This window comes from Rattus norvegicus, chromosome 9 (genome assembly GCF_036323735.1).
Source record: "Rattus norvegicus strain BN/NHsdMcwi chromosome 9, GRCr8, whole genome shotgun sequence".
NCBI lineage: Eukaryota > Metazoa > Chordata > Mammalia > Rodentia > Muridae > Rattus > Rattus norvegicus.
Window position 1 is genome coordinate 49,789,150 of NC_086027.1, and position 26,982 is coordinate 49,816,131.

Here is a 26,982-nt window from a genome sequence, read left to right on the forward strand (position 1 = left end):
TTCTTTTCTTTTTTTAAATTTTTTTTTTTTTTTTGGTTCTTTTTTTCGGAGCTGGGGATCGAACCCAGGGCCTTGCGCTTCCTAGGTAAGCGCTCTACCACTGAGCTAAATCCCCAGCCCCTTAAATTTTTTTAAAGATTTATTTATTTATTATATAAGTACACTATAGCTGTCTTCAGACACACCAGAAGAGGGCATCGGAACCCATTACAGATGATTGTGAGCCACCATGTGGTTGCTGAGATTTGAACTCAGGACCTCTAGAAGATCAGTCAGCACTCTTAACCACTGAGCCAGCTCTCTACCCCTGATTTTCTTTTCTTGACCTCCTATTACTTTATATGCCACAGCCCCGCAGTTCCTCGTCCATCATTTGACTTGCATAGCTATTCTTTTCCTCCTGTTTTTTTCTAGTAAAAGGAACATCAAGATGAAGCCCTGTAATGACATTTCTGGTGGGATTTAGTTTAGATAACTAAACATACTACTTGTCGCCTAGATCACGGGATAGTCTGTGTTGGCACTGGTGTCTTTGACCATTCTGTGGATCTGTTTGCTGCTTGGAGAAAAGCAGTGCCTCACTGAAGGGATGATGTAAATAGTGTTCGGTTAGGACTTTAGGGGGCGAGAAAGTGTTGAGTGCTTGCATAACTTTCAAAATGTACCTGTTGCAAAATTATTCATAAGACATTTGAGATGATTCTCACTGTCCTGTGACCAGAGCAGAAAACCAGAATGAGCTTGATGCTGACTCGAGGTAAGGGATAGGAGGCTCTGGCCATGCCCACTACTGTGTTCCTGGGCTGGTACTCCACTGCCCAAGTGGGTGCAAAGGTCACCCTGTGGGGCTGTAACTTGTCTTAGGGACTAGATCAACAGAGTTTGTTTGTAGCCCAGGTGGTGAGGGTGGCTTTCAGGCTGCGGTAGTGACACAGCCAGCTATTGTCTGTGGGGTAGGCCACAAGGATGACAGGGTATGTGTTGAGGCCTGAGAAAGATGCCTGGTGAGTTAGAGACGTCCCCCTCACACCTCTTCACTGGTCTGCTTGGCTGTCGCTTTCCTTAAACACAGCGAGTGACTGGAGAGATGCTTACGGGTTAGGAACTCTTGCTCTTGCAGAGGCCTTGAGTCTGGTTCTCAGCACCCACATGCAGCTCACAACCATTCTTGACTTCACGGCCACCAAGCTCACTCATGCTTACATATGCATACCTGCAGGCTAAACGCCCATTTGCTAAAAGTAAAATAAGTCTAAATGAAAGAAAAGAAAGGAGGAAAGGCGGCATTAGGGAAATGAGATCGAGGGAATTCTCAAACAGTGAAAACCCACAAAAACAGAGCTAGAACGTTCCCCGAGCTTCTAGGACATCATCGCTACTGTAGCAAACGCGAGTGCTGTGGAGAGGATTCGGAACGGGTCCTGAGCCCCACCCAAGCCTTATATTATATACCTTATATTATATTTATATATATTATATAAATGTTTGAAAAGCTATTTTTATTCACTTTGTCCAGTGGCTAGCCTCAGTGGGACAGGGTTGTGAACTGTACCTGTTTTCTCTCTCTGGGCGGGAGAGCGGGTGAACCATCGAGGTACTGTCCAGTGCAGTGGCCTCGAGCAGACTCACTTCCGTACTCGTGCAAACCGCAGTGTAGTTCTCAGTGGTGAGGTGTGACTAATGGGCACATGCTGGACAGGCCTCGTTAGAGACTCTAACATCTCCCACATTCACAGGAAGAGCTGACAGAGCTTAGACGAATGCCCTGTACTGACAGGTGGGGTGCCATTGTGTACTGTCAGTCAGGGCAGCTGCTATGGTATCCACTGCTGTGTGCCGTGCGGATGTTAGAGCAGGCTGAGTCTCTGAGCTGAGTGTACCCCGTCTGTGGGATGCTGGGCGACATGACGCTGTAGAAGGTGCATGGGCAGAGCAGCCATTCTCACAGAGAGAGGCTTTCTGGATGGTGACCATGGACAGTTGGGTTCATTTTTCTGTTTTCTGTACAGTAGGGATGAGATCCTGACTTCCCAGGGTTCTAAAGAGAATTGAACCAGGAACACCAACTAGCTTGAAAGGCTAAGTGTTTGATACAGAGCCCAGGGCAGCGCCTTCACGCCTTCCTTGTTGGGAGCTTTGAGCAGCGGCGATGGCGCTTGCTTTCTTCTGCTGCTTTTGATTTCTTTTTGTTGTTCTCTCGCGCATGCTTCTTACTTTCCAGATATTTATCTTCCTTTGTCCTTTCTTCTGCCCTTTATTCATCTCTTTCTTTTCGTTCTGATTTAAGGGTCCTAGGTAGTTAGTGATGCCCACGCATGACAGATTTGCTGACCTCTGAGTGCCACAGGGTAGTGAGGACGCTTGCTTTCAGAGTGGCAGACCGAGCCTGCGAGGACTCATAGAACATTACGCCTCTGACCAGTCATCATGAGGAAGCTGTTGGGAGCAGGGTGGTGTAGGGTAGTGGACCACTACAGCTAGGGTCCAGAACCCACCTCACTGACCTGCTCATCACCGTTGGCAAATCTCGTGAGAACTCAAGTTGCAGGTTCCTGCTAACGACACCCGTTCTACTTCTGCAGCAACAAAGGAGAGAGCGTGAAGCCAGGAGGCAGCAGGAACGTGAGCAGCGGCGGCGAGAACAGGAGGAGAAGAGGCGTCTGGAGGAACTGGAAAGGCGGCGTAAGGAAGAGGAAGAGAGGAGACGGGCAGAAGACGAGAAGAGGCGAGTGGAGCGGGAGCAGGTGAGCAGGTGTCGGCCCAGGTGTCTGTGGCTGGGCCACACACGCATGCACGTGTGTGCACACTCAGAGGTTTAGGTGTCTAACGGTTCTGGAAACTCCAATGACCTGACTCCCTATCTTGAAGAAGAATAAAGATTGTTACAATGTAGAGACCCTGGGAAATAGAGTCCTGAAGAGGATGACTTGGGACAGATGTCTGAATGTACGTTCGCAGGCTTGGCTTACATCCATTGAGCTCCAAATGTCTGGGTGATGCTAACTTTCAGACAGGGAAATTGAAAAACCAGCTGTAAGGAAATCATTAGTAGACGCTTAGAGTACGTACTGGCCGAGTGAGTGCTGTAGTCCATGTTTGCAGGTCTATTTGTAGCATTAATGATTTTTGGTGTGGTTTAGAGATGAAAACCAGATTCTGTAGACTTGTACTTTTATTATTGCCTTGGGAGTTTATTTGTAAATTCCTTAGATTATTTATACAAACAGAAGATAACTTTTCTTTCTTTATATGGCTTTCCTATCTTCGAATTAATCGATCTGTGCTTTCAGCTTTAAACAAAGAAGAAAGTCAATGAATGGAAGCCATTTTGAATATGCTCAGAGTTCATATTTAAAGTACTAACAACCATCGTCTTATCTTCCAACGCAGTGATCCAGCTACTACTCTCGACGCTCCTCCTGGACCACATGCACCCATGTTCCTAGACTCTCCCTGATGTAGCCTGCCTGTTACAGTTGACTTCTTGGCCCTGGGCTTGTTTGTTTTGTAGTTAATTATTAATGTTTTTATTGTGCTTACACCTGGCGGCTACAAATCTGTGAAAATGCTACCTGCTACTGGTCAGAAGTCACCCAGTCCACGTTTGATTGTGACAAGAAAATTGATGGTGGCATATTAGTTGTTAAGATTTTGTGAATAGGTCTAGAGAGATGGCTCAGCAGTTAACAGCTCTGGCTGCTCTTCCAGAGGACGGTGGCTCAGTTCCAGGCACCCACATGGCTTCTTACAACCATCTATAACTTCAGTGCCAGGGATCCAGTGCTTCTTCCAGCAATGCATACAATACAGCATGGTGTACAAACATACACGCAGGCAAAACGCTCATAAGTATAAAATATAAGTGAACTTTAAGAACCTTGAAAAAACTGTTGTGAACAGCAAGTGCCCTGCACTTTAAGGATTTCTTAAAATTGATTGTTTTATTCTGCTCCCCCCCCTTTGTTTTGTAAATAGTTCTTTGTTAACCTTGGTGTGGTGCAGGGTGCATTCCCATGAAAGCGTGTATATGATGTATTCTCTATGCACATTGTATGTTGGGATCTTTGTGGTTAGCATAGCATGTGATTTCCCCCAGTTTTCTTGCATTTTTAAAGTCAGAAACAAATGTTCTATAGTAACTTGATCTTTCAAGTTATGACTTAATTCTGTTTTTTTCTTTTAAAGAAATGATTTGGGACTCAGGTTACTTTCTCAGACAACTAAAGCCACATATCTGTCACACTTGGTGCCTTAGCATGGCTTTGGGCGTTCAGTTTGGTTTATAAGAGGTGGTGTTCTGAGTGTTGGCAGGCATTGTTTCTCTGCTGTCTGGTATTCTTCTGACCAGAACGATTTGTTAGCTCACACATCTGTTCAGGGCATATGGCATGAAATGGGGTGGTCAAGATAGACACGGAACCCACCTCCGTGGGACAGTTCTCCCACATGCCTGTCCATTGCTCCCCTTCCAGCGTCTAGGACTAGTAGGTCCTCTTGCTTCATGTGGGGCTGGAAGTGGTTGTTGTTTTCCTGCTGAAGAGGAGGCTTCTTGTAAAATGATTTTGCTCTTAGGAGATATTTTATATCTAGCTCATGTTCCATTTCTCAAATGAAGAAATGGGTAGTGTAGACGGTTGAATATGTGCAGCAGGTGCGGCAGCTGAGTGTGTGCAGCAGGTGCGGCAGCTGAGTGTGTGCAGCAGGTGCGGCAGCTGAGTGTGTGCAGCAGGTGCGGCAGCTGAGTGTGTGCAGCAGGTGCTCCAGCTGAGTGTGTGCAGCAGGTGCCGCAGCTGAGTGTGTGCAGCAGGTGCTCCAGCTGAGTGTGTCCAGCAGGTGCCGCAGCTGAGTGTGTGCAGCAGGTGCTCCAGCTGAGTGTGTGCAGCAGGTGCCGCAGCTGAGTGTGTGCAGCAGGTGCTCCAGCTGAGTGTGTGCAGCAGGTGCCGCAGCTGAGTGTGTGCAGCAGGTGCTCCAGCTGAGTGTGTCCAGCAGGTGCCGCAGCTGAGTGTGTGCAGCAGGTGCTCCAGCTGAGTGTGTCCAGCAGCTGCTCCAGCTGACGTGTGTAGCAGGTGATGCATCTTGTCGCCAGTGGACCTGGGTTAGGGTTTCCTGATGTCTGTACGAATAGGATGTTTAACTGCAGAGTTGCATGTTCTCCCCTCTCACCCATCCCCAGTACTGGAGATGGGTAAGTAAGGGCTTTCAGCGAGTCAAGGCAGCAGGTTACCTCTCTTCTGTGCTCTGTATGAGATCACCTGTTTCTACTGTGACTCAGTGGTCATTTTCTCCCGATGTCACGTCATCAGTCTGCCCATGCACTTATGCCTGTGCACACTACACAACTACACAGACACACAAGCTCCTCAGCATGGGCTTGGCCAGTTTACCTGTAGAGAAGTGCCCACCGTCCATGACTGCTGACCACATCTTCGACTGTAGTCATTACTCCAGGGACCTTTGGGATCAGCAGCAAAAGCACAAATTCTGTTTGGCTGGTTTAGGATTCTTGCTTTTTTTTGTTGTTTGTTTGTTAGGTTGTTGTTGTTTTTTTTTTTTTTTTTTTAATCATCTTAAACAGATTTGGGGGTCTCATTTTTTAAAAAATGTCTAATCCATGCTTGTTGAAAACGACGCCTTCCAGTTTCTGTGGTGTTTGTCATCCTTATGAAGAAGCCAGCCCCCTTTAAAGTGTTGCATATGATGACAGTGTAACACCAGCCAGTGCATCACAGGAATATGTTAGACTTCTTCTAGCTTGGAGCCTTTGCAAAAGCCCTCAGCCAGCAGAATGTCTTCACTTGATGAGTTTAGTCCTTGGCAAGCTTGCTGTCCAGCTTCTGGAGTGGTGCTTGGTTACCCCCACAGGTGACTCAGATGCTTCCCTTCCGGGTGTATTGACTGCTGGGTAATTTCTGTGTGACAGGAGTACATCAGGCGGCAGCTAGAGGAAGAGCAGCGGCACCTGGAGATCCTGCAGCAGCAGCTGCTCCAGGAGCAGGCTATGTTACTGGTAACGCCCCGCCTCTGTCCCATTCCGTAGCCACAGGGCCGGTGTCCCTTTCCTAAGGTAGCCAGCTGTAGTGACTATCAAACCTTTTTGGTTTTGCTGAGGCAGCCAGCTTCCAGTGAAGATGTCCTCTGGTCACACTGTCAAGCACAGTGTTAATGGCATTTAGTTTATTTCCCATTAGCAGGTAACTCCTCCTGTTTGCTAGATGCCTATCAGCTCTTAAACAGAACGTGGCATTCAGTGAGTGTGAAAACGCTGGAGGTGTCAGGCTCACACTGTATGCTATAGGATATTCGCTCAGTATGTGTGTATATATACCACTGCTTCTGATGTTTAATCGAATTCCTTTACTCTGCAATGGTGTTACAGTTAGCAAATGCTGTCACATTTTACACAGGTAACATGCTATTTAAAATCCCAGCCATTTTTCCTTGCTCTTAAACAAGGGGTGGAGGGGGAGTGCTATTTTAAAAAAACAAAAGTCAAGAAGGGATCCAGAGAAGAGGTGTGCTCACCATGGTCCCCAGATTCAGTGTCACCCTCTCCCTCTCCAAGGAGTGTCGATGGCGGGAGATGGAGGAGCACCGGCAGGCAGAGAGGCTCCAGAGGCAGTTGCAACAAGAACAAGCATATCTCCTGTCTCTACAGCACGACCACAGGAGGCCACACGCACAACAGCCGCCACCCCCGCAGCAGCAGGACAGGAGCAAACCCAGCTATCACGCTCCAGAGCCCAAGCCTCACTACGACCCTGCTGACAGAGCTCGGGAGGTATCTGCGTTCCCATACTGCTTACATGTTGGGCCCGAGAGAGCTAGACGTCCCCTAATGACTGTGGAGAGCCACTGAATGTGTACCTTGAGTTCCAGAACAGACCTGGGTGCTAGCCAGGAGCTCACCTTCGTTTTCCCCGTGGATGCCTCGGTTAACAAATCCTAGAGAAATCAGAAGGAAACTATACAAAAAACAAAAAACAAAACAAAAAAAAAAAGAAAGAAAAGAAAAGAAAATGCCCGGCACCGATATTCTCTGGTGTGTGAATGGGAGAAATGTTAGTCTGCTCTAAGCCTAGTGTGAGGATGAAGTGTTTAGCCCGATTTCTTACTGGGTCAGTTGTTGGCGTTTGGATGACCAGAGAAGATGCAGCACAGTGTTCCTCTGTGGACTAAACAGAAGGGCTTGGGTGTGTCCAGGAGCACTGCACAGTCCTGGCCTACAGGTGGCACCCTTCTACGTCCTCCATCACGGGGAGGCGAGTCTGGGACAAATTCTGTTCCTTATAGAGTCACGAAACTCTAGGCGCTGAGGATATTCCAGAAGCTGCTTTGCTTGATCTTCATTTTCATAGTTTTTAAAAGTCCTCTATCAGATCTTAGCCCGGCTCTGCACCCACCGCTGTCCAGCTGCCTCTCTTCTTAGAGCTGAATAAAACATGTTTTCTCTCAATGGCTTTGCTCTTGTACGTTCTCTGCCTCTCCTTTCCTACTAACACGGAGCCATGTCTTCTGATTCTCTGACGCAGGTGGAAGATAGATTTAGAAAGACTAACCACAGCTCCCCTGAGGCCCAGGCTAAGCAGACAGGCAGAGGACTGGAGCCACCCGTGCCTTCCCGGTCAGAATCTTTTTCCAATGGCAACTCAGAGTCTGTGCACCCTGCCCTGCAGAGACCAGCGGAGCCACAGGTAGCAGCAGCAGCCTCGCTGTGCTGAAGACTTGTAGAGTGGCTCACTGTGCCGCCCGCGTGTAGCTCATTGTCTGTCTCACCGAAAGGAGGCGTGCGTCCAGCGGCAGGGAGAGGAGGCTTGCGGGGGTTCTTGTCTGTTTGTTTTTGTTCAAGGTTTTTATTGAACTCATTAGGACTGTCAGCAGCCGATACCTTTATTTCCCTCCCTCCTTCACTCCGACGTGAAGTCCCTCCTTCCTCTAAAATACTTTTTTTAGTTAGATTTTTAGAAAGTTGGCTTTGTGGTGTAAACAGGTTAGAAGAGAACCAGGAGCTTTTCTCCTGAACATTTTAAAGTAAGGACTTTACTTCTGTGGTCCCAGCCCCCTGAAGGACCCTCGGAACCTGAAGGTGGCCTTGTGGTTCCATACAGCTTCTGTTTATTTGGCGGAATGTGTAGATTTTTCTGGGAAAAGGTTCTTTTTTTTTTTTTTTTTTTTTTAACAAATTCTCAAGCCTGTCAAGATTCAAAACAGGCAGGTTATGTCCAGTGGGTTAAATATTGATTCCCTGTAGAGGGTTAGGACAAAGTTTATGACCTTCAGTCCGTCCCACATTCTGTCTTAGGCATGCTGTCCAGAAGGGACAGTAGGTGGCAGTCCTGTCCCAGGCGAACACTGATTCTTGCTCCTTCCCTGAATAGGGTGCTTAGGCATAACTCCATGCTGCTTTGCCTCACACAGATCTCTGAGCTTTCTGTCCTTGGCCCTGCTGGGACAGCTGCCTTCTCCTGGGAATTTGAATGTGCTCTGCGATAACAAACCCTCCTTGGAGAGGCTAATTGAGAAGAGCAGATCTGAGTGTGGGGTCTATGCCGGTATAGCAGCAGAGAGCTTCAGAGAATAAGACATAGAAAAAGACGGAGGACTGTGAGAGCAGAGGCAGCAGGAGGGTCAGCTGTCACCTGCCGCTTGCTCAACTTGGTGCCTGTTTCCTGGTGACAAGCATATGCGGTTTGTCCTGAAAGTTAAACCCAACCCAAGGGCAAATTTACCTCAGAGCAGCAGACCTCAGAAGCTTTTGATTCAGGAGAGGAGACAACCTACCTCTCTTCCTCCTCTGCAGAGTACTTTTGGCCTAAAGTTTCACCTGCCAGAGGGAGACTCACATGGCTCCTAGGATCAAGCCCCACTTAGCACTATTTGGTGACACATCTGTTCGGTTGCTCTCCCAGTGAACACTTAAGCTGTTCTAGCAGTATGGGATTGTGCCAAAGCTAGGATCCTTTGGATCCACCTCACTGTGAGCCACAGAGACTATGCACCAGGTCCTAGCTGCCAGTTCCACCTGCAGAAGCCAAGCAAGTCATTATGAGAACCATCAGCTAGTACGTGCTGAGCGTGATGACTGTCGTAATGGGTGGTCATTCTCCAACAGCGAGACACCGCTTACTAAAATATTTTACAGATTTTTGAGAGAATGTTTTTAAAGACAGATTGACTTGGCAGATTGTCATGTCTGTGAGTTCTGTTTGAAAGGCGTATTCCGACCGGTCAGCCCAAGGTATCTTGATGCTGGTCAGCCTGGGTGTCTTGGTACTAGATATTTTGCTAAGGAAATTTTAATCCCACTTTTCTTTTTTCACAATTAGGAGTTTAAATCCAGCTAGGTCCAAAACATTTAAGACTGAGAGGAAATAAGAAAATTATTGGTACATTTGAAAAGTTGGTTTTTCCTAAAGTTAGTCTGCTACAGTCCCGTATCAGGAGGAGTTTGTGTGCCTGCACAAATGTGTCCTGTGTTTCCTCACAGTTGCAGTCTCAGACTCGGGGTTGTGAGGTGGGGGGAGGTTTAGGGTTCAGCAGTGTCTCTGTCCGTGGTCCTCACCTCTCCGTGCTGACACGGGCATGCGTGTACATGTTCCTGTCCACTGCTGTCTACAGTGCGTGTCTGGGCACTGTTTCCTTATGAGTGTGCCTTTGCTCTTTCTCTTGCCGCGTCATCAGCATGGAGCCCGTGTACTGCTCCATGCTTGACACTGTGCCTCCCTGATTCACGCTCCACTTCTGCTATCTCCTGTTTGGGGTTTAGTATTGACCAGGAAAGCTAGTTTGTGTGCAGAAAGCATTGAATGTTTTGTGTTTTGTTTTCTTGTAAGGTACAGTGGTCCCACCTGGCATCTCTCAAGAACAATGTCTCCCCTGTCTCGAGATCCCATTCCTTCAGTGACCCTTCTCCCAAATTCGCACACCACCATCTCCGCTCTCAGGACCCATGTCCACCTTCCCGCAGTGAGGGGCTCAGTCAGAGCTCTGACTCTAAGTCGGAGGTACCTGAGCCCACCCAAAAGGCTTGGTCTAGATCAGACAGTGACGAGGTGCCTCCAAGGGTAAGGACAGACAGACAGACCGCGCTGTTTTCTCTTTATTTAAACTTACTGTTTGCTATGATGGTGGGAACAGTGACTCCAACAGGGTTAAAGGGCAAGAAGTCTCAAATGACCTCTCACAGAGGGAAACCGTTCCCCATCTCAGCAGTTACAGTCAGCCATTGGTCAGTTAGCTTTTTATCATTGAGTGGTTTTAAAACATCACTTGGTAAAAGGTATTTAAGAGAGAAATGTTGAACGGCATGCTTCTAAGTAAGTAGAATTGTAAATTCATACAGAAGCTACCCATTATTGTGGGTACCATCAAGAGTTTCAGAAAAAGTCTTATGAGGAAAAATGAACAAGACAGTGATTTTTTTTTTTTAATGTAAAAGTCGAGCTTCTTGTACTTAATAGTACAGGAGGACTAAAAGGCACGTTTCAGTGTATGTTTTTCCTCCACCTGGAATTCGCTTCCTCTGAATATTTCCTCGCTTTCTTTGCCAGTCTTTACTTCTTGGCTGATCTATTTGTAGACTGTTGTTGGGTTTCTTTTGAGCTTTTTCTCGTGATTCTCACGTATTACCTCAGCGAAGCGCTGTTGTGTGTTCTCTGCCACCAGCTTCAGTCCAAATGTGACTTCAACAAACTGTAGAGATGAGCCAGGCTCTTTGGATCGTGCAGGAGCAGGGGAGGCTTGGGAGAGGGGGAAGCTTCCTGGCGGGCGTTCTGGCTGAGGAGGGCTGTGTTATGAGGAGTGCCGTGATGAGAAGAGTTTTGTCGTTGTTCTTCTGTTGTCTGTCTTAACTGCTGTGTTTCCTACCTAAAGGTTCCTGTGAGAACGACATCTCGTTCCCCTGTCCTGTCCCGTCGAGATTCTCCACTGCAGGGCAGTGGGCAGCAAAATAGCCAAGCAGGACAGAGAAATTCCACCAGGTAAAAGAAAAATGTCAGGAAATGTTGTGCCATGGGTTGCCGGTTTTTAGAGTCATTTTTGTCTGTTTTCATAAATGCGCTCCTCCAGCACTGAGGTCCTAGACAAACATGATCTGTTTATACACACACACACACACACACACACACACACACACACACACACACACACACACGAGCAGCAAATAGATGAGTAGTGAAAAAGCATATTTGAATGTTGGTGTGTATTGTAGTAATTTTGGAATGAAAACCACCTTTCCCTGTAAAGGTAGAGAAGGGAGGATTGAGGACAGGTTCTAGGAAATGTAATTTGAGAGTTTTTAGTCTCGAAGAAATCGTGAGGGTTTAGACTGAGTAAAAGGAAATGATAGCCACGTCGTTGTGACCTAACAGCCTGCAGCAGACTGCCACGCCAGTCAAGTGACCTCACTGCTGAGGTTCAGGGTAGCTCCGTCTGATGCAGTAGCTGTTAGTCAATGAGGCTAAGTCGGAATTTTAATCGCAGTGAAAGAAGCTTTACCTTTATTTGGTGGTGTCAGCTGGGTTTATGTGCCAGTGTCCCATGTAGTGATCGGCTCTGAAGTTTGATCAGGTGTGGTGTGTGCTGCGTGTACACTCACTGAAAATTTGTCATCGTTGCCCTGCAGATGTCAGTAAGTGTTTGGTAATTTGGTCATCAGTGAACGTGTTGTGTTGGCAGTGTGGTTAGATGGATGATGGTCGAGAGTCTACAGACAACCCTTCAATGCGATGGCCAGAGAGAACTGGCATTCTCCTATGGCAGTGTCCAGGGCCCAAATTCGTCCTAGTGATTGTGTGCTATGGCATTGGCCATGGCAGGAAGCCTCATTTACCAGCTCTGCTTCCTCTCAAAAGAACAGACCCTTGGCATCTAGGGTGGGAGAGCTGCCATAGTGGAAGAGGGCAACGTAGATAGTGAAAATTTTCTGATTGAGAGTAGGGTCTGTAGACAGGACAGAAGTGGTTGTAGCCGTAAACAGTCACATCTCACATTACACATGACATGGATTTCAGGTACTTTAGCAGGAAGGTGCTGTTCAGCGTCTTTGGGGTTTAAGATATTGAAGATGCTGACTCTGAATATAGTCTTTGTAATGTGCAGTATGCAGTCTGTGCGGTGTGCACTGTGTGTAAAGTGCGCTCTGTGTACTGTGTGTGCAGTGTGCTCTGTGTGTGCAGTGTGTTGTTTGTATGCTGTGTGCAGTGCATGCAGTGTGCTCTGTGCAGTGTGCTCTGTGTGTGCAGTGTGCTCTGTGTGTGCAGTATGGTGTGTGCAGTGTGCTCTGTGCAGTGTACTATGTGTAGTGTGCTCTGTGTGTGCAGTGTGCTCTTTGTATGCTGTGTGCAGTGCATGCAGTGTGCTCTGTGTGTGCAGTGTGCTCTGTGCTCTGTGTGTGCAGTGAGCTCTGTGTGTGCAGTGTGCTCTGTGTGTGCAGTGTGCTCTGTGTGTGCAGTGTGCTCTGTGTGTGCAGTGTGCTCTGTGCAGTGTGCTCTGTGTGCAGTGTGCTCTTTGTATGCTGTGTGCAGTGCATGCAGTGTGCTCTTTGTGTGCTCTGTGTGTGCAGTGTGCTCTGTGTGTGCAGTGAGCTCTGTGTGTGCAGTGTGCTCTGTGTGTGCTGTGTGCAGTGTGTGCAGTGTACTCTGCAGTATGCTGTGTGTGTGCAGAATGCCTTGTGCACAGTGTGCTCTTTGTGTGCTGTGTGCAGTGCATGCAGTGTGTTCTGTATGTGCAGTGTGCTCTGTGTGTGCAGTGTGCTCTGTGTGTGCTGTGTGCAGTGCATGTAGTGTGCTTTGTGCAGTGTGCTGTTTCTGTGGTGTGCTCTATGCTCAGTGTACTCTGTGCAGCATGCTCTGTGTATGCAGTGCACTGTGTGTGCTATGTGCAGTGCACTATGTGTGCAGTGTGTTGTTTGTGTGCTGTGTGTGCAGTGCACTCTGTATGCAGAGTGCAGTGTGCTGTGTTAGCTACTGTTGCAGACTTTTCTGAGCCCCCACAATCTACATCAGTGCATATCTCTGACATAGTATGGTGGGATGACACCGTTCTCTCCTCTTCCAACAGCAGTATTGAGCCCCGGCTTCTATGGGAGAGAGTGGAAAAGCTGGTCCCCAGGCCAGGCAGTGGCAGCTCTTCAGGGTCCAGCAACTCAGGATCCCAGCCTGGCTCCCATCCTGGGTCTCAGAGTGGCTCTGGTGAACGCTTCAGAGTGAGATGTACGCTATCTCTCCTACATCCTTTGTCTGGGAACAGCATGGTTGTAATTTGTTATTAGAAGGCCTCCATGTGTTTTAAGGAGGCCTGGGTTTGCATATATTTTACAAAATGATGCTTTGACATAGATTGCTAAGGATATAAGCAGTCCCGATATGTTTCTCCAAAAGCTGCATTTCTAGTGCTTCACACCGCAAGCACTTCACTGTTGAGCGTAACTAGCTAAATACCTCAGCGGGATTTGAACACATTTCTTCCGTTTTGAACTATGAGGCTGTGCTGTAGTATTACTGGTAACAGTAGTTGAAAAGTCACTTTGCAGTGTTCTTCTCAGTACTTGGGAGCATGTATTAGGCAGACGTGGGGTTTTAAGTAAGGCTGCCAGTGTGTCCCTTGGTTCTGTTTTGGCCCAGAATTCAGACTCTATGGAGGGGGTGGGGGTAGGGGTCAACTGAAGTCAGCAGGGAGAAACCGGAAGCTAGATTGATGGGACGGTGGCATGGACAGTTTGTGGCATGCATTCATCTATGTGTTTCTGTTTTTTTGTTTGTTTTTTTTTTTTTGTCTCTTTTGAACTTAACAGCATCATCCAAGTCTGAAGGTTCTCCATCTCAGCGCCTTGAAAATGCAGCCAAAAAACCTGAAGATAAGAAAGAAGTATTTCGACCTCTCAAACCTGCTGTAAGGATTGTATAAAATCAATTATTCTATTTTAAGCTCTAGTGAAACCTTTGGGTTAAGAATATGGGTAAAGGGCTGGGGTGCGTGGTTGCATGTGGGAGATCCCAAGCTAGAGGCCTGCAGTGCTTTGAGTTTTGCATGACCCTTCCCTGGGTGAGGAAATAGAAGTGTTGTCTGATACAGGATGCCTTTGTGGCTTCACCCTTAGGCATCTCAGATCCGAAGTCATTAGTAGGGCAGCTTTTGTTCTACTTCAGCCTTATACCAATTGTCCAGTCAGCTTTTCAAAGAAGTGCAGAAAAAAATATAATTTTATACATTGGCAGATTTTAAGGAAACAAATACTTTATACTGAGTAAAAGCCAAAAGCTCCAGCACGCACACGCGCACACACACACACACACACACACACACACACACACACACACACGCATGCATGCACGCACAATCATTGCTTGGCATTGACCTTATCCTTGGTAAGTTTGGCATTTGCAGTACTGGCTTTCAGAATAAATGTTTGCAAATTGGCTTCCCCAACCCCTGCAGTGGCTTGAGTGCTTGCTGCCTTTTGGTCTCTGGAATGATGGCTATGACTGCTCCTCCTGCTTCCCCTCTCCTTGTCATAGTAACTAATTATGAGACTTGGGTACTTGTTGGGTTTTAAGCCTATTGAAGTTTTAGTTTCCTCTTTAACTGATTTCTGGATGCCCCCTCCCCCTTCTTTCTGCTGCCTGCTCCCTTTTCTGCATCCTTCGTCAATGATGGCCTCCCTCTCCACCTCCTTGGAATCGCCGTGTCCTGAAGGGAGAAGTGGTAAGCCTGCTTCCTGCCCCCCCAAGGCTAGCTTCAGCAGTGCCCTCTCTGCCTTCTGCTTGCCTTTAATGATCACCAGCGGCCTTAGCAGATGAACCAAGCTCTGGATGGTTATTGTCAAACCTACCTCTCTAGAACAACTGTTCTGAAGTTGCTCCTTTGCCACAGATAATTACCAGGACATAGTGGGCTCAAGCCTGCTCCCCGATAGGTCCAGAGGCTCAAGGTCAAAGATTAAAAAGGCGTGTTCTTAACTGCGTAAAAGAAGAATACTAAGTTGGAACTACTCTTTAATTAGAAAGGGGGAAACAGTCATGTAGGTGGTTTTTAAAAATACTATTGATTTTTAAATAAAACTCCTAAGTAGAAAGGGGGATTTGGATTTAAATAGGAGGGGCAAGCAATCAGTCTAGGAAATTAGATTTAGAGAATTGATAAGAATCTTAAAGTGTCTTGGCACAGTAAAGAAAAGCCAGTTTTTAGTAAACTTTTCTTTGAGGTTCACAGTCATTGTCTGTATAACTGGGAATGTGACTAAGTCTGGAGAAAAGCCAGTGGGAGCTGCCGTGGCAGATGAGATTTTCCCCCCTGCAGATGCCCTCAGCTCAGACAGATGGTAGTTACTAGTAGGGAAGTAAGGGTGAGCATGTGCTAGCACTGTGCTGTCTGGTCAGCCTGGGACTCTTCGTGAGCTGTGGAGGGGAAAAGCCCAGATACGTCAGTTCAGGCCCGTGTAACTAGAGGCCAGTGATCTGAGTTCTGAGTAATCCTCTTAGAAGACGGTGGTGAAGAGCACTGACTCTTCTTCCAGAGGTCCTGAGTTCAGGTCGCAGCAACCACCTGGTGACTCGCAACCATCTGTAATGGACTCCTATGCCCTTTTCAGGTGTGTCTGAAGACAGCCACAGTGTACTCATATAAATAAGTAAAATAAATAAATCTTAAAAACAAAAAAAAACTATCTTTAAAAAAAAAAAAAGACATGATGTTATGTAGTCACGTCTTTGCAGCAAAAGCCTCTTACTGTAGACTTATGAGAGCAGACTGCTGTCAGCTCATCTTGACACACTACTGGACAGTGGGATTCAAATTGTCTGTTACACCTACCCTGTTTCTCTGTCAAAGCTGTACAGACTCCCACATATGAAAAAACAAACCTCCAGGAATCCTCCTCTGACGCTGACCTTGGTTACTGACTGGCAGTTGGCCTGGAAGGCTCGTTACCTTTTTTCTCCCGCCCCTCCCCCTTTCCTAACTTCCTGTTTCTTCCTGTATCCTAGGACTTGACTGCGTTGGCCAAAGAGCTTCGAGCAGTGGAAGATGTGCGGCCACCTCACAAAGTGACAGACTATTCCTCCTCCAGTGAGGAGTCTGGGACCACGGATGAGGAGGAGGAGGATGTGGAACAGGAGGGGGCTGATGATTCCACCTCGGGGCCAGAGGACACCAGAGCAGCGTAAGTGCTTGCTGGGCTCGAAGATAAGAGTCTTCCCACTAGGCCTTCTCTCTGCTGCAGACTTCGGCCCTCACCCTGTGGCAGAAGTCTGATGGAATGTTCATGAACTCAGTGACAGCTTTTACACACACGCACACACACACACGCGCGCGCGCGCGCACACACACACACTACACATGCCCCGTACACACCATACACAACCACAGACATACAGACACACACACATACCACACCACGCACACACATTACACACACCTCCATACACGCCACACACCACCCAGTACATGTGCCCCATATACACCACACACCAACGCCACACCACATAGACAGCCACATATACACAGCCACATACATACAGATATACCACTTACATACACACCTCACAGTATCTCCACATGTCTCCTTTCCTTTTATTTTAAGGGTTCAGTAAAAGGAACGTTTCAGTGTGGTGTGTCTTAATTAGACATAAGTATTCGTTCTAATTAATCTTGTGCTTAAAACAAAGTGAACAGCAAGGAACGTACTGACTGTCCTACAGGAAACTTAGGCCTGAGGCTTCCTCTCACCTTAAGCTTTGAGAGGGGTCACGTGGCTTGGCTTGGCAGCGGTGACTGGTGGATCTTGTCTCTTCAGGTCGTCTCTGAATCTGAGCAACGGTGAGACAGAATCTGTGAAAACAATGATTGTTCATGATGACGTAGAAAGTGAACCAGCCATGACCCCATCCAAGGAGGGCACCCTAATCGTCCGCCAGGTACCGAGCCTCTTCTTTCTATTGTCAGAGGCTGGGCTTCTCTTATGGTCATTAACCCACCTGCTCATCCACTCACTCGTGCTATTTCTACATCATCATCGTTTTCATGTTAACACGACTCTGAGGGCAGCGTGTCCTGGGCTAGGGAGGTAGGCGTGTGCTGCATGTCACCATGTCACGAAGGTAGTCTCCCACCCACATTGCTGTCCCTGCATGCCTATGGCAGCCTCATCCGAGCACCATGCTGAGTCTCACAGTCTGTGTTGGAGTGGTAGAGAAGCCACAGGGATCCTCTGAAGGCTCACAGAGGGAAGGTACAGACCTGGAGCCTCTAACAGGGCCACCCTAAGGCCCTGCTGGGGCATCTAGCCCTGTGTCTGCAGCCTTGAGGGTGAGCCAATCTACTGTGGTCCAAAACAGTCATCTCTGTTTGTGACGCAAGATGGATTCTGTTTGGACCATGATATTTTATAACTGTCTGTTCATTCTTAGCTTAGGTTTCGTCCAAGTGACAGGCGCCTCACTGAAGCAGGACAGGGCACTCTCTAGGCTTTGGGTTTTGCCCTGGGTGTTTCGTTTCACAGCAGTGTATTTGGATGGAAAGTAGGGAGAATCTAAGATCAGGCTTCAGAGACACCACAGGGTACTCTCCACAGGTGGCTCAGACAGAGAAAACAAGGGGGTGGCCCTTCACCAGATGTTACTGATGCTAATGAACCAGGTGAAATGCTTGCTGCTTGCATTGGGTGGTCCCCAGTGAGGTACTCTTGAGTTTGGCAAGGAAGCTCGAGCAATTCTGGCTAATTCCCTTGGATTTTCCTTGGTAATTTAACACAGTTTGAAGAGTCACACAGCCCCTTGAACAAAGCAGTTATCAGCAGGGTTATCAACGTCAGCAGCGCCTGAGCGAGACCAGTATGCCTGTTTTTTCTACAGAGTACAGTTGACCAAAAGCGTGCCAGCCATCATGAGAGCAATGGCTTTGCGGGTCGCATTCACCTCTTGCCAGATCTCTTACAGCAAAGCCATTCCTCCTCCACTTCCTCCACCTCTTCCTCCCCATCCTCCAGCCAGCCGACACCCACCATGTCCCCACAGACACCCCAGGACAAGCTCACTGCTAATGAGGTATGTCTCACACCACAGCTGGCTGCTTTCCTGGGGTTAGACCAGCACTGCCTAGGAGCTAGTTTGCAAAGAAGCCCTTCCCAGAAGCCCTCCCCCCTTCCCTGCTCCCTGCTCTCCTGTCATCTGCCCCTCCCCAGTCCCAAGTAACATGTTCAGATCTGCGTACAGATCCTTAACCCTAGAGGGACCGAGCCCCCGAGCTTGTCAGTTCACTGTTTCCTTTCTAGATAGTAGAGTTGCATGGCTTGCTTTATTGTTTATTTTTTTAAGTAAATAAAATGATTGCTGTGTTTTCAGATCCATTCCGTATTTAGCATGAAATCCTTGTAGTCATTTGTGGAATCTGCCTCTTCATTCCTTTTATCCAGTGTATAAGATGCAGGAAAGCGTGACTATATAGACTTGGCCTTCCCTACACAAACTTCTTGTCTTTCGAGAGAGTCCTGCAAATAGGCGCCCATTGTTACTGGTTACTGGTTTCCTTTGGTTATTTGGGGAGGGGGTTGGTTCTTGGTTGAGGATGACTTTGGTTTTCACCCACCCTTTTAAAGGGATCTGTTTCCTTGACACCCACACATACTCAGGGTCTAAGAAGTCAAGTGCCCCTCAGGGAAAAAGTAGAAAACTATGATGCCAAGCAAGGACAAAGGCCTGAGCTTCCTTTTAATTTAAAGTTTTGTAGAGGAAGTCCTGTGAGGGCATGGCATGATTGTACTGCTCAGTCTGGGTCATAGATGGGAGAGTCTTGGTTCTGTAAGTAGGTCATGCCCGAGTGCAGTGACAGAGCCCACCTTGAACTCCTGCTTAATTAAGCAAGTATTTGATCTCACAGGTTTGGGGCCTGTTGAGTCCATTGTTTAATAATTGAGAGAGATCTAAACGGGCATTTAGTTTCAGCCAGTCTTGTCAACATAAACACTTGATTGACTGTGGACAACAGCGATGATTTTGTTCTCTCGTTAGAAAACACAGGACAGTCTTCTCCTCCTGAGGCCAGTATCAGAGAGCTGCTTTCTGAGCAGCCTTGACGTCAGACTGGCCGTCGTGACTCGGCCACTAATTGATAGAGCAGGGCGAGAAGCCTGTGAGATGGCAGGTGTTGTGTCACGTGGGGAAGCTTAGGGTGGCATGGGCTGTAGGACAGTGACTTTTAGGTGCTCCACAGTGGAAGTGAGTAGAGGAAAAGGCGCTTGATCGGTGTCTTCTGTCCTGAGACCTGTGCTCGCACGCCTTTCCTTAGTGACACCACACGCTTCCTCTTACCATAGCCTTACCTCACTAAACTGGCAAGTGTTTCTGTTTGGTTTTAACCATCATTACATCTCCACTTAACAACTGTTTCACTTCCTCTGTGAGCTTTTTGTCTGTTTTCTTTTTTGGTTTTAAGTTATGTTATTAACACCAGTGCTCCTAAAAGGCCAGAAAGCCATGTCTACTGTCATCTGTGTGTTTACTAATGAGCCTTGTTGTGTGGAGTGGACTTAGTGGTGATTCTATCATAGTACAAAGTAGATCACACCAGCAGTCTGTCACAGTAGGTACATCACACCAGCAGTCTGTCACAGTAGGTACATCACACCAGCAGCCTGTCACAGTAGGTACATCACACCAGCAGTCTGTCAGAGTAGATCACACCAGCAGCCTGTCACAGTAGGTACATCACACTAGCAGTCTGTCAGAGTAGATCACACCAGCAGCCTGTCACAGTAGGTACATCACACCAGCAGTCTGTCAGAGTAGGTACATCACACCAGCAGTCTGTCACAGTAGATCACACCAGCAGTCTGTCACAGTAGGTACATCACACCAGCAGTCTGTCACAGTAGGTACATCACACCAGTAGTCTGTCAAGTAGGTAGATCACACCAATAGTCATAGTAGAGAGGAGATCACACTAATAGTCTGTCACAGTAGATAGGAGATGAAACATTTATTAATTTTACTTTGTAGTGTGAGAAGTCAATTTAGAAAGTAATGAATTGTTATTAAGACACTTCAGATGCTTATTTAAGAATTTTCATTTTCCTTCAAAGTTGCGGTCATGAAGTGGTGCTTTTATCGGTAGTTTGCAGCATCACTACCCCTGGTGTGTATGTGTCTCCAGGAAGATGTGGCATTTGAAATGCCTGCTAGGTGTTTTGGGGATTGATGCAGGAGGAGAGGGCTTGGATTGGGAAATGGTACTCTGTGTAAGTGGATTGGAATAGTCTTTACTGTTCACTTTTTACATGTGTCTCTTCTATTAATGAAATTGAAATTTACATTTCAGACTCAGTCCGCTAGTAGCACACTCCAGAAACACAAATCTTCCTCCTCCTTTACACCTTTTATAGACCCCAGGTTACTACAGATCTCTCCATCTAGTGGAACAACAGTTACTTCCGTTGGTAAGTACTGCGGCGTCGAGGAAAGCAATTGTCAGACACAGGGCCCCCTCCCCGCGCCGCTTCCCAAGGGGCTCAGGCATGGCATGGTTGCAGGTGGCACGGTCCCTCCGCTAGAAAGGCCATCCGCTCTCATTGCCTGGGTCTCAGTGAGGTCATGGTCAATTTCCTTTCCATGCCATTGCTGCTAGAACACCTTTTCTTGAAAACGTGTCAGACGCGGCTTATGAATGTTATCTGGGGCATACCGAGGTGGGAGGCTGCGGTGTCTATGTACAGAAGTTACGTTTTCACTGTACTGTGTTTCAGTGGGATTTTCCTGTGATGGGCTGAGACCAGAAGCCATAAGGCAAGATCCTACTCGGAAAGGCTCAGTGGTCAATGTGAACCCCACGAACACTAGGCCACAGAGTGATACCCCCGAGATTCGTAAATACAAGAAGAGATTTAACTCAGAGATCCTGTGTGCTGCCTTATGGGGTAGGTACCTCACTGCTATCGGATGACTTGGCTTTATTCTGAAGCACAGAGTTGCCCTGCAGAGAAGCACACACTGAATGCTGTCCTTATTCAGTTGTGTTGTGCAGCAGGACGCACGGATGTGACTGCAGTGGTGTCAGCAGTAGTCCCCTCCTCCATGTGGGGTGATGAGTGAGAGGAGGAGAGAGGAGCTGGTTCTTGTCACGGAAAGAGCAAACCTGGATGTCTGCCTTCACCGCTTTGTCTGTGACTGACCAGTGTCCAGATGAGGCTCTTAGAAGCAATCTGCACAGGGCCGGCTTGTCTGTGTGCTCAGGGCAGCAGCAGGGCTTTGCTGCACGCTCGGTTCTGCCTTCTCCAATTCAAACTAGCCTTTCTGCCAACTCCCTCCCTGGAATCTAGCCCACAGTTGATCTGCTGTTAAAGTACCCTGCTTCTACCCAGAACCTCTTACTTCCTGGACCTGCACATGCAGATGACATGACATGAGACACTGCACATGCAGATGGCATAAAGTCACACACTATCCACAGTCCTGCTCTCTGAGCCAACACATCCCCTGCAGCAATAAATCAGGTCCCCTCCCATCCCCATCTCATCCCCTATTACTCCTTTCTGTCCGTTTCAGAAGTAGACACAAGGGCTTGCCTTTTATCTTTTGAACCTTACACCATTCCCAGTCTCACCCATGTAGCCTGCCCCTTCTTCCCCTCCTCCCCCTCCCCCCTCCTCCCCCTCCCCCTCATCCTCCCCCTCCTCCTCTTCCTCTTCTTCCTCTTCCTCCTCCTCCTCCTCCTCTCTCTCTCTCTGGCGCGCTCTCTCTTTCTCTCTCTCTGTCTCTCTCTCTGTCTCTGTCTCTCTCGCCTGCTTAATCCCCTGCTCTGCCCTGGGCAGGAGCCTTTGAGAGGCTGCCATGTTCACAGCAGGCCCACCTGCTCCCTCAGGGTCACAGTTCCTGCCTTTGCCATTACTGCTTTGCTCTCATGATCCTGCAGTAAGGACCTTGTTGACCATCTGGATCAGTGGTTCTCCACCTTTTGGGGGGTCAAATGAGTCTTTCACAGGGGTTGCCATCAGAAAACATAGATATTTATGTTACAAATCATAACAGTGCAAAGTGAAAGTCATGAAGTAGCAATGGAAATAATGTCATGGTTGGAGGTCACCCTGGCACAAGAAGCTGTATTAAACGGTCGAAGCTTTAGGAAGGTTGGGAACCACGGGTATAGATAAAAATAGAGTTAGCTATTTAGAGGATTATGGGCACCGCACAGCCGGAAGCTGGCACAGAAGTGTGCCTAGCACACTGCTGTTACTCAGTAGACGTCACTTGGCTGCTGTTCCAGAAAGCAGGCTGTCATTTAATCACATCGAAAGATTTTAATGTTGTTCGCATGTTACATTAGGATAGAGATAGTGTTAATATGGCAGTTATGTTGAAATTGGTCATCATTTTGCCCAACAAAGTTACCTTGGCAACAGTCTTAGTGCTCCATCATGTTCCCCTAACATCCTGGCAAGCCCGGGATGCAGACTCCGTTTCTGCACTGCATCCAGTGAGATGATCTCCCCGAGGGCCTTTGCTTAGCCGCTTCCTTACTGGCACAAGGCCTGACAGCTGGCTAAGGAGGCCTTGTCTGTACTTACCAAGTAGCGTGTTTGGCTTGAGACACAGAAGGACTAGGCTTTTATGTTGATCTCTTTATATGGATAGTGTTCTTGTAGATATCCCATTAACCTATGAGTCGGGTAAACTCACAGCATTGACTTACATGTGGCCTTACAGCTTCATAAACTTACAACAAAACTTGTTTAAAAACAAATTCTTTAAGAGTTACACAAATCTGACTTAATCTTGGGTAAAGGTGCCCAATTCTAGATACTCTTAGTTTTCTAAGCTGTTTTAGACTACCACCCTTCAACAGACTGTCTTGACTCTGTCTGTGACTCCCCTTTTCACAAGATCATTGACCTAGCAGGTACTTTGAAAGGACACAAATACTTCATCGCTTGTCCAGCTTAGAGAATTGGCGTGAATGTGTTTAGTTCCCTGAGAGCATAAGTCGATGCTACATGTTAGAAGATGCTTTTAAAGGCGAAGGTTCTACACCCAAGAAGCAAGAGCATTTGGATAAATATATGAATTTAAAGGGAGAGTCTAGTGCTTCCAAAAATAAGGATGATTGGATATTAACAGGTTTTTAATGGGTGCGGCCAACTGGCTTGAGAGCTGTGGGACCCCAGACGCTAGCAAAGGACTTGGGCACTGCATCTTAGGTGCAGGTAAAGTTGCAGCGGGACTCATTGTCTGTGTAAAACAACGGGGATCAGTTTGATGTGCACCTGTGAGACACGAGGTTATCTGGACAGACTGAGTGAAGGCCTGTGTCTGTCAGCTGTCACATGATCAGAACGCATTGAATATCAGAGCCAGAGGAGGGAGGGAAGGGGCAGGCAGAAGATGTTAGTTACCTTCAGTGGGAATCCTGGTTTCAGTAGACATCTGTAGTGTGTGGAAGAGCAGTAAGTTCAGCATGGCCGTGGGAGCTGCTGCCCTGGCACAGATCGCCATGCCTTTGTTTGATCAGTGCGAGGTGGTAGCAACAGTGTCCATGGAAGAAGCAGAGAGAGATGGAAACAGGAGACGTCCTGACAGAGTAAGCAGGCCACTGGTGTGGTCAGCAGTGCGTCACAGGGAAGGCAGCTCCCAGGAAGTGGGGGACAATGGTGCAGTTGTTTCTCGGTGGTGGGAACTGATTGAGACTATCTCATAAGCCAGTGAAGATTACAGGGGCTTGTTCTCTCTGTAAGTCGTCCTACAAGGTTGCCAATTGTGAGGACGTTGTAGCAGATGGACCCAAATCTCTAAAACCCCAGAAATAGTGAGTTTACAACTGGGAGCTCAGTTCCCTGGGAGCAGGTGAGGTGGTGAGGTCTCCTTATTGCTTCCACATTTATGTAATCTAGATGTAACTGTCCCTTCTGTGTGGGAGGGGTCGTAGCTTTAACTGTTCTGAGCATTCCTTCAGGAACCACGGACACCGTCATCTTTCAAGTAGAGAATGTTTCTCTGTTCTACGGTACAGCTCAGTGCAATCACAACCTAAAATGTAGGCCTTTCCATGTCCTTGAACAGGAGTGAATTTGCTAGTTGGCACAGAGAGTGGCCTGATGCTCTTGGACAGAAGTGGCCAAGGGAAAGTGTACCCTCTGATCAGCCGGAGACGGTTCCAGCAAATGGATGTACTTGAGGGCCTGAATGTCCTGGTGACAATATCTGGTGAGTGTTCTGTAAAGCAGAATGGATGGCCTTGGCCACGGTGCACCAGGCCCTACATACTGAGCTCAGCTCATTCTCGATGCTGGCTGAGACAGCAGAGTTGAACGTCTTCATGATGTGAAGATGCGCACAGCTGTGGCACTCCCTGACACCCGTCGTGACCTCTGTTGTACTGTTGTACACTGGTGGCACATTGTCTTTTATTTACTGATAATAATACATTACTATTACCCACAGCATGTCGTCACTGGCGTTACTGTGGAGTGCATTTGCTTGGTTCTCACACATACACTGATGCGTATATTTCGGTCTGTCTAGTTTCGGTACCCTAAAAAGCGCCATTTGTACTTCCTCCTGAGGCCCTGACGATAGCTGACCAGCTGTTTTTGATGACTTTACTAGTCTAGAATGTCCTATCATTGGACACGTAGATATAAGTTTGCGTGACTGAGTATATATAGGTCATGTCGTATACGGGCTAACTCCTTTGGCAGTGCACATTTAAGTTAAGGTTGCTTCCTGTCTTTTGTGGTTCAGTATCTCGTTCTTTGATACCGCCAAGTGCTGCACAGACAGATGTGTCTCTGGTTATCCGTTCATTGGAAGACAGCTTGGTGCTTTCAGATAGGAAGGTTTAAGGAAAGCTGCTAGTAGCTGTGCAACTTTTTGCTTATACACAAGCTTTCATTTGTGTGTTTAGTAAAAGAAAGATGGAAGGAAGGAAAGAAAGAAAAAGAAAAAGAAACAAAGTAACAGCTGACAGAAGCGTGAGCAGAAGTCTGTTGGTGCAGAGAGCTGCTGCGCTGTCCTACAGAACGGGTCCATTGTCTCCCAGCAGAGAGCTGGGGAAGGACTGTTTCTGCACCACAACCCCGATGTCTGAGACTGTGTTGGACGTTTTCCATCTTGATAGGTTAACAGATGTCTTGTGTGAATATGGAGTCCCCTTGTATGTGAATGCTCCATGCACCCTTGTGGTTAAGTCTCCTCTTTCTCCCCATGGAAGGATCTTCTTAGACCTTTGTTCCTTATTGCACTTGAGTTGCTTTTTCTCCCTCTTGTTGAATTTCTTTGTATATTTTAGCAATCTTTTCCTGCATGTGCCCTGAAAGTGCTTTTTCCCTGCCTCTGGCTTCTCTGTTCGTTCTCCATGTCTTGCAACGCAGACATTATAAAGTTTAGTGAAACCTCACACTTTGTGCTTGCTTTGTTTTGTACTCACTTTTGTGCTTAATGCTTTTGGTGTTTTACCCAGAAAGTCACTGCCAAATCCAAGATCCATCCAGATATTTTCATGTGCTTTCTTCTACAAGTTTGGTAGCTTGGGTTTTCACATTTAAGTCTGTGACTCATTTTTAATTTATTTTTGTCTAAGGTTTTAAGGTTTACAAGTAGATTCCCTTTCATTCACAATATTGTTTATTTCAGAGAAGACTTCCTTTTGCTATTTGTTTACTGTGTTCATTTCTGTGCCTCTGTTTGTACTGTGTATGCATGTGTTTGTTCACTGTGTTTATGTGCATCTCCCTGTACACTGCGATTGTGTCCCTTTGTTTATACTGTGTGTGCACCTGTTTGCTCACTGTGTTTGTGTGCATCTGTTTATACTGTGTGTGCACCTGTTTGCTCACTGTGTTTGTGTGCATCTGTTTATACTGTGTGTGCACCTGTTTGCTCACTGTGTTTGTGTGCATCTGTTTATACTGTGTGTGCACCTGTTTGCTCACTGTGTTTGTGTGCATCTGTTTCTGCCCCTTTTACTCCACTAATTGATTTGCTCGTTCTTTTGCTGATAACCACAGGGTCTTGGTTACTATATTGAATATATAGTAAATCTTGAAATCAAGAACTGTCTAATAACTTTGGATTTCATTTCAGTATTTATTGGTACACACAGATAATTTGGCTATGGTTTCGGCTAGAATTGAGTTGAATCTGTTGTTCAAGTTAGGAAGAACTGACGGTTCTATCCATGAACATAGTACTTCTCCACTTAATTCTTTAACATCTTTGACAAGAATTTTCTAACTGTCCTCATAGATATTTTAAACAGCTGTCTTGTGAGATCCATCTATTTCATTTCTTCAATGTTAATGTGAATAGTATTTTTATTTGTTTTTAATTTTTAATTGTTGGTATATAGGAAAGTAATTGACTCTTGTATAATGGGCTTGCTAGCTAAAATCATGGCTATAATTGTTTCAAGAAGTTCCCATGCCTACTGCTTTTGTTTAGGGTTTCGTTTTTTTCTTGGATACTGTTGTCATTAATAATAATGTTGACTTTTGACCACTCGTGTAAAATACTTATATTTATCTTGTTAGGCAAAAAGGATAAGTTACGCGTCTACTATTTATCCTGGTTAAGAAATAAAATACTTCATAATGATCCGGAAGTTGAGAAGAAGCAGGGGTGGACCACCGTGGGCGACCTGGAAGGGTGCGTGCACTATAAAGTCGGTGAGTGCTCAGTGGCGCCGTGCTCCCGCTGCTCTTCCGAGTTCCGTCAGTCGTCAGTCCGGTTTAGGTTACTGGACTCTGAATGGTGAGGTGTCCTGTGACCGTGACCTGCAGGTCTCTTCCCTTCCTGACCTTCCAGGCTTGTAGTTAGCATATGCTGAGAGGTCCTTCACAGTCACTAGAAGAACGTTTGAGACTTCAACTGCTGTCACGGCTCGTTATCTTTAATGAAGTACATCGTGCAGAGCTGCCGTGCCCTTATTTATAAATGACCATGGCTGGCCTCTTAGCAACTGTTTTGTGATTGGTATTTTTCTTCTTTGGAACATTGAGTGATTCTC

The 26,982-nt window shown here is 46.9% G+C and overlaps 1 protein-coding gene across 52 annotated transcripts in view; it reads left to right on the top strand.

The window, feature by feature from the left end:
* Nucleotides 1-26,982, top strand: part of Map4k4 (mitogen-activated protein kinase kinase kinase kinase 4) — a 125,781-nt gene that overhangs the window by 92,577 nt on the left and 6,222 nt on the right. For 2 of the 52 annotated variants that reach the window (XM_063266895.1, XM_063266897.1), the window contains exons 13-27: nucleotides 2,583-2,744; nucleotides 5,921-6,007; nucleotides 6,563-6,778; nucleotides 7,530-7,691; nucleotides 9,831-10,061; nucleotides 10,870-10,976; nucleotides 13,060-13,208; nucleotides 13,790-13,887; nucleotides 15,981-16,156; nucleotides 16,790-16,910; nucleotides 17,847-18,038; nucleotides 20,308-20,425; nucleotides 20,732-20,902; nucleotides 24,039-24,182; nucleotides 26,507-26,641. In XM_063266895.1, coding sequence (XP_063122965.1) covers nucleotides 2,583-2,744; nucleotides 5,921-6,007; nucleotides 6,563-6,778; nucleotides 7,530-7,691; nucleotides 9,831-10,061; nucleotides 10,870-10,976; nucleotides 13,060-13,208; nucleotides 13,790-13,887; nucleotides 15,981-16,156; nucleotides 16,790-16,910; nucleotides 17,847-18,038; nucleotides 20,308-20,425; nucleotides 20,732-20,902; nucleotides 24,039-24,182; nucleotides 26,507-26,641 — 2,269 coding nt within the window. Of the gene's footprint in view, nucleotides 1-2,582; nucleotides 2,745-5,920; nucleotides 6,008-6,562; nucleotides 6,779-7,529; nucleotides 7,692-9,830; nucleotides 10,062-10,869; nucleotides 10,977-13,056; nucleotides 13,209-13,789; nucleotides 13,897-14,691; nucleotides 14,701-15,980; nucleotides 16,157-16,789; nucleotides 16,911-17,846; nucleotides 18,039-20,307; nucleotides 20,426-20,731; nucleotides 20,903-24,038; nucleotides 24,183-26,506; nucleotides 26,642-26,982 lie in introns of all 52 variants that reach the window. The other 50 variants (XM_063266899.1, XM_063266917.1, XM_008767003.4 and 47 more) reach the window with 34 other exon arrangements.